The 12,233-nt window shown below is 41.3% G+C and overlaps 1 protein-coding gene across 12 annotated transcripts in view; it reads right to left on the bottom strand.

Moving 5' to 3' along the window:
* Nucleotides 1-11,816, bottom strand: part of DMD (dystrophin) — a 1,063,969-nt gene extending 1,052,153 nt beyond the window's left edge. For 4 of the 12 annotated variants that reach the window (XM_040530935.1, XM_040530942.1, XM_040530965.1 and 1 more), the window contains exon 1: nt 11,425-11,735. In XM_040530935.1, the coding sequence (XP_040386869.1) occupies nt 11,425-11,467 (43 nt within the window). In that variant the 5' untranslated portion in view covers nt 11,468-11,735. Of the gene's footprint in view, nt 1-11,424 lie in introns of all 12 variants that reach the window. The other 8 variants (XM_040530986.1, XM_040530983.1, XM_040530994.1 and 5 more) reach the window with 4 other exon arrangements.
* Nucleotides 11,817-12,233: the final 417 nt, after the last annotated feature.

The raw sequence follows: 12,233 nt of genomic DNA, 5'->3' as shown, positions 1-12,233 counted from the left end.
TATCTTATGATACCTCACCTGGAGCACTGTGTCCAGCTCTGGGGCACCCAGCACAACAAGGACATGGACCTATTACCCTATTAGAACGAGTCCAGAGGACGGCCACAAAGATGATCAAATGCCTGGAGCACCTCTCCTATGAAGACAGGCTGAGGGAGTTGGGGTTGTTCAGCCTAGAGAAGAGAAGGCTCAAGGCAGACCTTATAGCGGCCTTTCAGTACTTAAAGGGGGCCCGCAGAAAAGCTGGGGAGGGACTCTTTGTCAGGGTGTAGGGATAGGACAAGGAGTAATGGTTTTAAACTAAAAGAGGGTAGATTTAGATTAGGCATTGCAAAGAAATTCTTCACTGTAAGGGTAGTGAGGCACTGGAACAGGTTGCCCAGAGAAGCTGTTGATGTCCCATCCCTGGAGGTGTTCAAGGCCAGGTTGGATGGGCTTGGAGCAACCTGGTCTAGTGGGAGGTGTCCATGCCCATAGCAGCGGGGTTGGAATTAGATGGTCTTTAAGGCCCTTTCCAACCCAAACCATTCTATGATTCTATGATTTACATCATCAAAACAAGTTCTTGTAATTGTTTTTGTAAATCTAGGATGCTAGCTGTGGTAGCACCAGAAACAAGGGATTTGCTGATTTTCTGGTGCATTTCTGATTGTCTAACAGCACTGACATTTTTGTCTATTAAAAATGATAATGATATTGTTAATAGTTAGGGCCCTATGAAAGGTTTCTCTGCATGAAGTCAGGCTTGAGTGTTACACTTAATCTGCAGTTACATTTTAAATTGCATTTATATTACAGCTTAATTGAAGTGTGCATATGATTTCCTACAAATAGTACTTTCAATTGTTATATCAATATTAATTATGATTTGTACATTCATTTCACATAGATTATGATAGTGTTAGATTATTAATTTATTTGAATTATAGTGGAGTAAACTATATACTGACATAAACCAAATTGATGTCATTTTCCCTTTTTTCCTCATAAACATCCATTTTGAAAAACTTTCTCCAATATATGCATCTTGTTACTGAGTTGTTGTTATAATTATTAAAATATCTTCTTTTCATTCCCTTCCTTATCATGTTACCATGTACCCTGTTATACCCTTCAAAATAACTAGATCTTTTCACAATTGTCATAATAGCTAATAACTGTGACCACCATCATGCAGGGTGCTTGATGCTTCACAGACTCATCCCTGGGTCTCTCCTCTTTCCTGCAACATCGTTGATTGTTCCCAGCCAGGAACCCTGGCCACAGTAATGACAACGTCTCTTTCATACAGAAAAAAATGTTCTTACTGTCTTCTGCCAACCTAATTTCACTATTCAAGTTCATCTACAAACAAACAACAAAACAAACCTTTTTTTTTTTTTTTTCTTACAATGATTACAAATTCAGAGTCATGTTCTGGCCTCAGGATTTTGCACAGTATATTGGCAATTAATAGCCAATATAACTGTGGTATATATCTACAAAGCAAACAGTTGAGACATTCATTTTTATTTCAAACTGTATGCTCCAGACAGTATAAAATATGGAGTACATTGAAAACTCTCAGCATATTCTGAAGTCAGGTACAACTTCCCAGAGTGCATTCTCACCAAAAGAAACTGACAATGAAAAAAATCCAGGGATTTTTACAGTGTAGAAAACAAACAACAGTAATCTCCGGTGTTTATTAGGAAAAGGCCTCGGGCAACTATTCCAGTGTTGTGCTGTTTCTGCATGAGAAAGAAATACACGATTTCTAAAAGCAACTTCTCATGAATGGGTGCAGATGTGGATATAGCTGTAGACCAAGAAATAGCCTTCAGAGTTTGCAAATTAGAATACAAATGATTATAATAATAAATAGATCAAAGAGGATGCAAATTCACAGGCTGCAAAACTGAAACAGAATATACTTGAAAGAAGTAGGATCAACTTAAGGAATCCTGGAAGCTGTGACATACAGTATATTTTCTTTTTGGCTTAAAATACCCTCTCCCTGAATTAAAAACTGCTGTATAGAAGTCCATCTTCCAAATCAAGAGTACTCAGGTTTCTTAGGTTCCCAGATGGGAGCCCTTCCCACTAGAAGACTTCTGATTGATTTCTTATTCTAAATCCACATTTCAGATCCTGCAGGTAAAGAAAAACTCACTTCAAGTATTTTATGTTAAATTCCAAAAAGTTCCAAGTAAAATACTGACCATTTTTGGGAAGATCATGTTACCACACAGACAGCATTTAGTGTGCTACAAATTCACATAATTGCAGGGCATGCTATTTAATAGTTTAAGCAGCAGCTAAATCTCTCTCTTTTTTTTTTTCTTTCTTTTTTTTTTTTTTTTTTTCCCCTGCACTTTAATGATTTCCAATTAAAAATACAGTTTATAATTTAGGTGCATCACCAGCAGGTGGAGGGTGGAGGGTGGTTCCTTCCCTTCCCTGGTCAGACACATCCAGTGCTGAGTCTGGGGCTGGGCTTCCCAGTGCAGGAGAGACTTGACCTTACGGGACAGAGTCCAGTGAAGGGCCATGGAGATGATTAATGGACTGGAACATCTCTCCATTGAAGAGAGGTTGAGAAACCTGGGACTGTTCAGATGAAAAGTTCAGTGGGATCTTATCAATGTGTATAAATACTTGATTGGCAGGATTAGAGAAGACAGACCCACACTCTTCTCCTTGGGGCCCACTGACAGGCGAGAAACAATGGGCATACATGGAAATACAGGACATTTCACATAAAAATAGTAAGGAAAAAAATTACTGTGAGGGTGGCCACACCCTGGAACAGGCTGTGCAGAGAGACTGTGGAGTCTCCATCCTTGGAGATATCTGAAACCTGAGTCAACATGGCCCTGAGCAAACTGTCCTCACTGACCCTGCTCGGAGCAGGGAATTTGGACTAGATGATCTCCAGCAATGCCTTCCAGACTCAGCTGGGCTGTGACTCTGTGAAGTTTCATCAGTTTATAGGCTGAGCAACAGCTTCTGGAAGCATTCCAAGACAGCCACCACACCTCTTAGGAGCTTCTCATTGGTCACAAAGCTCCACAGACTGACTTATGGCACAAGGAGAAACCGAATTCCCTGGCTACTGTTTAGGGCCAAGATGCTTTTCACTTTCTAGATAAGAATTTCCCATGTAAGAGGCAAAAAAACCCTCTGTGCCTACAACATAGATTTAGGGAAAAAAAAACTCTGGCCACATTTGGAACAAGTCCTTCTTCAAACCACATCCTTTCCTCAGTTACGGGAGATTACAGGTCAAGTAAACTTGCTTCACATTTCCCTACAACAAATCACGAGAAAAAATTAATCAATTCAGCAGTAGCAACAGCTGGGAAGACTTGGCAAAATGACTGTTAAGTCAGCTTAAGATAATGCAAAAATTAGCAAGCCTTCTTGGAGGAGGAAGAGCTTATCTAAAGCTAAAGCAGTAAAGCAGTGGATGTGCATGACTCAGAGAAAGGGGAAAGTGGTAAAAGGACTAAAGAAGAATAAGAGAGCTGACCAGCATCAGTAAGAAGAGTTTGTGCTTCACAATTCAGCAGCTCTTCCCCAAGAAGACTAGGTTTGTCGTTACAGGACAGAATGGTGAACATCTAGAATCATTTAGTTTGTTTCAGAACATAACATGCTTCCAGTTACAGCTTTTCGCTCTAACAGTTGAGTAACAGCTTTAAGCTAGTCACTGTGCTAAAAATAGAAGGATTTGAGGATTGATTCTGAATACTTGCCTTCCTTTGGACAGGAAGTAGAGATAGACTACATAATCTAACAGATTTCTCTCAGCAAAATGCTGCCCCAATTTACAGTCTCTTAAGCTTTCATCATTCAGGTGGGAAATATCACTTCATTGGGGATATCTTTTACTCCAAATAGACTAAGAAGTGTAATTAGGTACAAATTCAACTTTTAGGCTCTATATAGATGAAGGGACTGATTAAGCAACACCTTTTAAATTTAAATCAGTATCACAGAGCCATCCTGTATCATTCAGTTACAAGGATGTCGATATCACAGAATCTTAAACAATTAAAGGAAAATATTTAAAATTCAGATTTGTGATGATTTCTTATGCTTACAAAGCTTCTTTTCCCATCAAGTGTTTTACATTCTACTGTGAGATATCTGCTCCTTAAGTTCACCATTTATTTCATAGTATGTTTCTCCCTTGCTCTGTTAGAGCTTCCAGAACTTTTTTTTTTTTTTAATTGTTAGGAAGAACACTATAATGCACTTGTCCTTTACAGATTACTATAAAAGGAATTGTTCTCATGTTGGCGAGAAAACAAGAATTCCTTTTTGTGAAAAGTTACTTGGCTTCACCTTTGGTTTCCATTTGACATCCAATGCAACTGAAGCTTTCTCCTCTGTAAACAGAGTATAAGCAGCAAACACTTTAATCTGGATCTTCTATATTTTTGGAGAGTGAGTAACCATCAGTCTACCAAGCATTTATAAATGTGGCCTTAGAATTTGGTGTAAAAATGTGGTGTGAAAAGGGTGGGGCAGGGAATAAGCATTACATATGTACTAAATCATATGGTAAGAAGGTTGACTGCAAATCATGTCAAATTAATATATATATATATATATATGTATACACAGTTGTCTTCCTGAAGTCCAGTGCAAAAACTAATTCTTTTGGGGCTGCTAACAATCTTCACAACACAAAAAAGTGTAAACTGAGTTCATCTGAATAAGTACAGCTACTTGCAAATTCACAATCGGTTCATCACAGATTAGCACCTTCTGAGTTTCTTCCCCTTCTTTTCAATGAGGTGTTTACAGATCCCCTTTTAAACTGGGCAGGATCACTGCCCCGGAGGTCATCCCATCTCGGTCTCTGTAGCAAGGAGTGCGGCCTTCCCTCTCACTCCTTGTCCTCAACAGACGTCCTCATGTTTTCCTTGCAAGTTGATCAACTTTGGGATAGGTTAGACAGCCAGGAAGGGCTGGGGAGCTGGCTGAGGCTTTGTAAGCCCAGGAATGCTGCAGGGTAACTGTATGTCTAACAGTATTTTCTCTGTATCAAGGAAATGGCACAAATTTTCTCACATCTTCAGCATCACCCATTTATATCAGAATGCCTCCTAGGTTCCTATCAGCTTATTTTCAGTGTCCATCATCCAGACACTCCACAAGATGCTCCTTAAGACCTCTAAAATGCTAACTATATAATGTTACCAACCTTTTAGAAGATACAGTGCCTGCATTAATTTTCTACCACCTTAGCAACAGCTGGGAAGCTCTGAACTTTGTTCAGAGAGAAAATAATTCATGAGTAGTCTTTTCCAAAGAGAAAAGTAAAAAAGAAAAGAAAAGAAAAGAAAGAAAAAAAAGAAAAGAAAAGAAAGAAAAGAAAGAAAAGAAAAGAAAAGAAAAGAGAAAAGAAAAGAGAAGAAAAAAGAGAAGAAAAAGAAAGAGAAGAAAGAGAGAAAGAGAAGAAAGAGAGAAAAGAGAAAAAGAAAAAAAAGAAAAGAAGAAAAGAAAAGAAAGAAAAAAGAGAAAAAGAAAAAAAGAAAAGAGAGAGAAGAATGAGAGAACAAGGTGAAGTGAACTACTGAAATATTTGTATGTGATGAGCAGAAAGAGGCTTGGAGGCAGGACAGATGGGCAGAAAAGCCGGAGTTCTCCACAAGCCTTCTGATATGTACACCATCAGCAGGGTGCTAGCTGGGTCAAAGCAGTAATAGGTCTTGCTACAGAAATGTCTCTTATGAGAAGCTTGTACATGGTTAGGTACAATAAAGAAATCCTCCTTTCTTTCCTCTCACTGTTCCCCCACCCGTTTGGTGTTTCTCTTCCTCTCCTGCGTCTGCAGTCCATGACCTTCACAAGACACCTATGCTCTGACAGCAGGCTGCAAGCCCCCAAGGACCGGCACGGCTTTCTGGGAGAGAAACTGTTGCCTTGCTCCGAATCCAATCAAAACCTGAATGTGCCAAGTAAAAAATAAACCAAGGACATCATTATTCTGTCTCATTGTGATTTGGCTTGCCTTCAAATCACATACCCGGTATATCTGAAATAGCAGCAACGCCTCCATTAGCCGAGCCTTCCAGCACTTTAATCAAAGTATTTTTCAGAATAAAGAGGCAGAAATGTCAAATTCCAATCACCCTTTAAATTCCTCCAATCCCCTGCGCTACACAAAACTCAAAGCCACACGCCTGGACAATCTGCCTCACAGAGAAGTGTGCGTGCGTGCAGACGCTCAGACAGAGGCGGCAGGCAGACATTTTGGAAGGCGGCAAACCCCCATGGGGGCGGCAAGCGGGCAGGCTCCCAGATGGGCATCGAAAGCCCAAGGTCAGCAGAAACCCAGCCCCAGTCCCCCTAGTGATGGCAACCTCCACGCTTTGCAAGACATACGTGCTAGCTGTCTTCCTGCAGAACAACACCGCGAAGCCAGCCCAGTGCACACTGCAAGGAAATGCCGGCCTGCCTTCTTTTTAAGTTTATATTAAGCATATCAGATACTGGGTTTGCTATTTTTATAGGGAAGCTTTTGGAGGGCGAGAGACCCACAGCTTTCTCAGACCTTAATGACAGCCAGAGAAATAAAGTGGTCGAAAGAAGCAGGCGCAGAGGGTTTGATGAGCCTGACTGAAACTGACGTAGACGGCGCGCTCTTGTTCCATGGCATTTATGATCCCACCAGGTCCCCGGGGATCTCCTTGGATCTTTTAGCAAAGGCAGGGTAAGCAAAATGGTTTGGTTTGCATCCTCATTTAGATCATATCTGTATGCATCATAGAGTTTCAGGCTACAAACAGCAGATGTTATTCTTTCTCCTTTTTTTTTTTTTTTTCTTTAAAAAGGAATTCCCAAGTGTAAAACATAGCAAAATACTGCAGAAAACGAACCACCCTTAAGACTTACATACTTTTGCAACGTCTTCTATGAGGAAGCTTTTATAACTATCATTTTTTGACTTGTATCATGCAAATTTATCAGTTGTAGATGACGATCCTTTAAAAATACTTCTAAGAAATGTGCTATCTTAATCATTGTCTTGTAAGTACTTACTCAAAATTACAAGAACATACCCTTTTGCTTGAACAAGAGTATTTCTTCTACACATGCTTGCACTATTTACAAACAGTATTTTGCCTTTAGGAATAAAAGACTGCAAATGATAAAAAATAAGCTTATAAATATAGACTATTTACAAAACACAGAGAGAGAAAGGAACAAAAACCTCCCAGAAATTATCAGCCTCATGCTCTAAATAACAAACATAGATTGAAATAGGACTTGCAATCAGAACCAAGGAAGACTATGACTCTTAAAACTCAGCCTATCTGTCCTTCAAAACACATCATTTTTTTTTCCAATTTGTTGCACATGCAGCAAGTAACCCAGAGTGCAAGGCTTTGTGGTACCTGCAGTGAGTACCGTGAACCAAAACAAACATCTCTGCTCCACATTTTTTCCTAGGAAGATGAACGAGTGTGTTCTCCGGCACAGCCCAGCTGGCAAGCCTCTCTGCAAAGCCACAGTCTGCTAACCATTATTTCTGCTTTCCATAAAGCTCAGTCTTTGATAAGGCACAATTATTTAAAATTCCCGGTGCTGTTCTGCCTCCCCTAACAGTGATACGGTATTATTGCAAGTGCACTCTCCTCGACAGCACTGTAATGCTATAAAGTTCTGCTAAATTTATCAGAGGCCTTTTCAGTGGTTAGCTATAACAGTACAATGGTTATCCTGCTAAACGATGATTAAGCTTTGGGGTAACATTTAATTGAAAATGTACTGTGAAAATCAACAAGTCAGCCTTTTCAAATCAAGGCTGCTTGGTTCACAATCCAGTTGAATGTGATTTTGTCTATCAGTAATCCATGACAAATATATATGAGCTTAATCCTGTTGCCTCTGGTAATCATGTAAAAATGCTTACCCTCTTCGGTAAATCTGAGGTTAAAATAATTTCACACTATTAGTTAAGGGTTAATCTTTCCCCTCCCCCCTCCCTCAATATTCTACCTTTTCGCTTATAAATAACTCTATCTGGTCAATAACTATACAGTAAACTATATTCTACTAGTAACATAAACAAATCTTTTTTCCTTAAAAAAAATACATATATATCAAAAATAACAAGGGGAGGCATTTTCACAAGATCCAAAGTTTCATGTGCACCGTGCTGCTGGACTCCTGCTCCCTGGCTGCAGTTCCCTGCCAGAGAGTGGCCCTGGAGCATGCGGGGTCTGGCTGCGATGCCCTAGGGCAGACTGGGGACCAGGGTGAGGGGCAGACTCTGGACTGGAGCCAACAAGAGAGTAGGGGGACAAGCTTCACCATCAGTTCTTTCCTCACATCCATGACCTAAGGACATTTGCTTTTGTCCTCTTCCCACCTCACTGAGTTGTCTTGGGCCATGGCATGTCATGTGGCCCAGCAGGAAGAGTTAGGAAAGGTGAAGAACCTGATGTGTGCGTGCCTCGCCAGGATCATTCTGGAGCAGCTGTGTTAGTGCACATCAGATGAGCTCTCAGAAGCATCCCTCTGTTTGGCTTCCTCCCAAAGGGATGCAGCGTGTGCACTCTGGGACAGCAACCAACACACAGCAATAAGCAGGGACATCAGGGAATTCTCTTCAGGAATGAACTCCTTACCTGAGCTAAAACCTGAATCTAGATGGACCCCTGCTACAGTAACACTGGTAAGACAGTCCTTGTGGCCACTACATTTCAGGCAGGATTAGTTTCTTTTCTGCACTGCCCCTGCTTTGATGATTAATTCTATTTTTAGTCACCACTTTGTGCAAATCCAAGCAGAAAAAGGATGCCTGTGTGCAACTGAGAGCAGAATTTGGTTCCATTTGAGACCAAGGACACAGAAAGAGGATTATATCTGCCAGACAAAGAAATACAGCATATGATACTGAATACCCTAGGGAGGGTGGCTTTTGAGATAAAGTTTACAGTAATCTCATCTTAATTAAAACCAAATGAAATTTACAGTATCTCATTTCCCTGCCACTTTATTATTTGGGGGTCCCTGTCAATGAACCTGTAGAAATCTAGGAAAAGATGGTCCCTGCCCCAAGGAGTTTCCAGTCTAACGCAGGCTGAACTACTCAGTAAACACTGAACGACTCAAGAAAGAAAAATAAAGCTCAAAGCAGGGAATAAATACCTTTGTGAAAGGTCATCCTCAACAGAAGTGAGAGAAAGCAGGAAAATGAGAACCTGCCTTTACTGCTGTGGCATGGGCATGGGGAGAGAGAAAAAGAAAAGGGCAGAGGCGGATTGTAGGGCTTGAGAGGGGACATTAGGAAATGAGAGAGGACAGATTTAAAAAAAGAAAATCAGAGGTGTAAAAGACTGCTCTCAGCTCTAAGAGCAAGCAGTTTTTGTCCGATACAGAGAAAGAAGAAATCAAGTGCAGGAAAAAAGTGGGAGAAGTGACACATCTCAAGTGAAGGCTAGGGATAAATTTGAGAGGATTTATTTTAGATACATTTGTAAAACAGTGCGGATATGGCTTTCCTCTTTTTTAATGAAATGCGAGTATAAAAAACCTTCCCAACATGATACCAAATACATTGAAACGAATGCTTGTCCTTTAGAAGAGTCAGGATACAGGTGAGGAAATCAATTCAGCTAAATAATTCCCAAGAAGTGCTAGGGACAGCTCCCTTTCAGTCCAGATATGAAACGCAGTTAGACTCATATCTAGACATTAATTTAGCAAGCGATTTAATGGCTCTTGTTCATGAATGCTATCAGCTGCTGGATGCAGCTCTGGTTTGCTATTCATATTTTTCAAAAGCTCTAACACAGCTATTTTTTTCTTTTCTTTCACCTACTACGTTTCTCAGGGTGCAATTATAACTTCTGTGCTAAGCAGCAAAGATCTTTCCACCCTTACTTAGCAAGCACCACCCAAACTTCCCTCGCAGCTCCCGCTCCTCTCAAGGCTAGGGACAAGCAGCTGTGCTGATGTTGTGACTGCCTTCATGGTGAGGGAGTAGATGGAAAAGGAAGATAACAAATCTCCTTTGTCCTCTCAAAGAGGACTGGCAGAAAAGGCTGGGCACTATGTCACTGGTTCTAGAATGGGATCTCTTGCCACAGGAGGAAAATTCCTTAAGAAAACCCTATGCCCCGTGCTTCTTCCCAAGCCCACCCCCAGTATGTTTCAGAAGTGATCTGTCCTCTTAATTATTTAATATGTGATGATGCTGAACTCATAATTCTATCCCTTCTTGAAACTGTCAGACTATGTCAACAAGTAAAGGGTCCACTGCAGAGCCTCTCCTAGCAGCACAAAGCTGATTTAAGTCTTATTTGCTGCCCAAGAAAATGCAATTTGATTTCATTTTGAAAAAACTAAACTATAGTATAAAACCATGCCTGCATGCTGGCATTTTCTGTTTTAAGCTTCTTTCTTGTCAAACACAACAAAATTTAACATTATTTTCAGGAAGTTTCATGAGAAGTGAGTGACCAACACAGCCCATCATATGTTATTGGGGAAAATGACAGTGTGTATGGCTTCAGAAAAATAACAGAAAAGCAGGAATGCTATTACTATACAGACAGAGGACTAAGCTGAAAGTGGAAGAGCAAAAATAGATTATAAAGCAGGGGGTGGGGACCACAGATTAAGTCTGGACAATACTGACAGTTTGGATTTTTTTCAGCACAATCTGTTTTGGGAGCCTGGGTGGGAAAGGAAGAAGAAAGATTGTCTGGGAGTGTGGGAGATGGATTTTAAAACCCTCTCTCATTTTTTTATTATTGGCTCTCTTCATTCTCTTACTCCTGGCATCATTTTTTTTTTTTTCCTTGCTGCACATAAAGGATAGCTTTAAACTAACAAACAAGCGCGAGTCTGGAAAACATGCCTGCTCTTTTCTGGGAAGCGCATGGGAGAGATCAGCTGCTGCTCGCTGGAGCAGAGCTGCCGCCCCCTCTCTCCATTGCTACCAGACAGCTCAGTGATGAGAGAAGAGATCCCTTACTGCCTAAGCTAATATGAGGCACTGAAACTGCATATGCCATTAAAGTTCAAGTAACTGATTAAGCCTTGATGTGTTGCCAAATTACTATAACAATGACACTTCTTTTTTCCAGCTATATTGGTCTGTCTTTTTCAATATTTATTTATTTTTTTAACCCCACACTTTAATAAGTGGTCAACCTCAGGAAGAACTGCATTATTTTTATTCAAAGGAGAGCTGGGTACTGCTTCTGGAACACTGCTTTATATATAACGTGCTGGACTTTACCCCCTAACAGAGACCACAAGTTGGTCTTTATTTTCCCCCCTCCCCGGTGCTCTCCTTCTTAGAAGACTCTGAAAGCAAACATCTAAAAATGCATGCTGTTAGTGGGCCTGCGTAGCACTCTGCTGCTCTGTCAGGATGAATATTGGGATAGATCATGTCAGTCTGTTCATAATTACAATCATCTTCCACTTCCTCATACCAAAGCACGTGAGCAGACATGAATCTCTCCACAAAACAGAGGAAAAAGAAAACAACAGCAAAGTGTTTCTTGGCAAAGTATATTCCCACTTTGCCGCTCCAGTCGCTGAATTAGGCTTGTCCCCGCAGAATGACACACGCGTCCCTGCATAAGCCCCGGCAAGTTTGCGGGGGAGCACGCAGCAAGAGCCCCGGCGGGATGCAGCTGACAGCCAGCAGGGTCCGTGCCGGGCACAGCAAGCTGGAGATCCTCGCTGCCACCCGGCCGGCACCGTAACTCATGCCCTGCTCTTTGGAGGCCCCTACGTGTTTCAAATTCCAGGACCTGCGCAGAAGCAGCACTCCGCGCTTCCCTCAAAACAAAGTTGATTTCCCATAATAGGACAGCCCATGCACTCTACATATAAGGCTCTGCTTCCAGGGTGGCATGTGTAAGGGATTTAAATTATGTGTTAGGGCTTTCCAGCGAGCATTTAACACGGCGGAGTGGGGCGATGACATTTCCTGACCCCTTTGCCCAGCTGCCTGGAGCCCCCTATGGGCCAGATTTCCCCCTCCCCAGCAAATGACCCCTAGCCCATCCCCAGACAGAAGCCTCCCTATTTAGGAGAGGGGCGGCAGCTCTGTCCTTTTGGGATTGCAATTACTCTCCCAGTCAGGAGGAAAAAAAAAATGTTCTTTCCAAACTAACTGTGTAAATACAAACACAGGTTGTGGTAAGTCTGTACCTACTTACAGAAAAAAAAAACAAACCAAAACAAACCAATGACTTATATGTGACCTTTCC

This window comes from Cygnus olor, chromosome 1, assembly GCF_009769625.2.
Source record: "Cygnus olor isolate bCygOlo1 chromosome 1, bCygOlo1.pri.v2, whole genome shotgun sequence".
NCBI lineage: Eukaryota > Metazoa > Chordata > Aves > Anseriformes > Anatidae > Cygnus > Cygnus olor.
The sequence above is the reverse complement of the archived record's forward strand: the minus strand, read 5'-3'. Positions and strand labels throughout refer to the sequence as shown.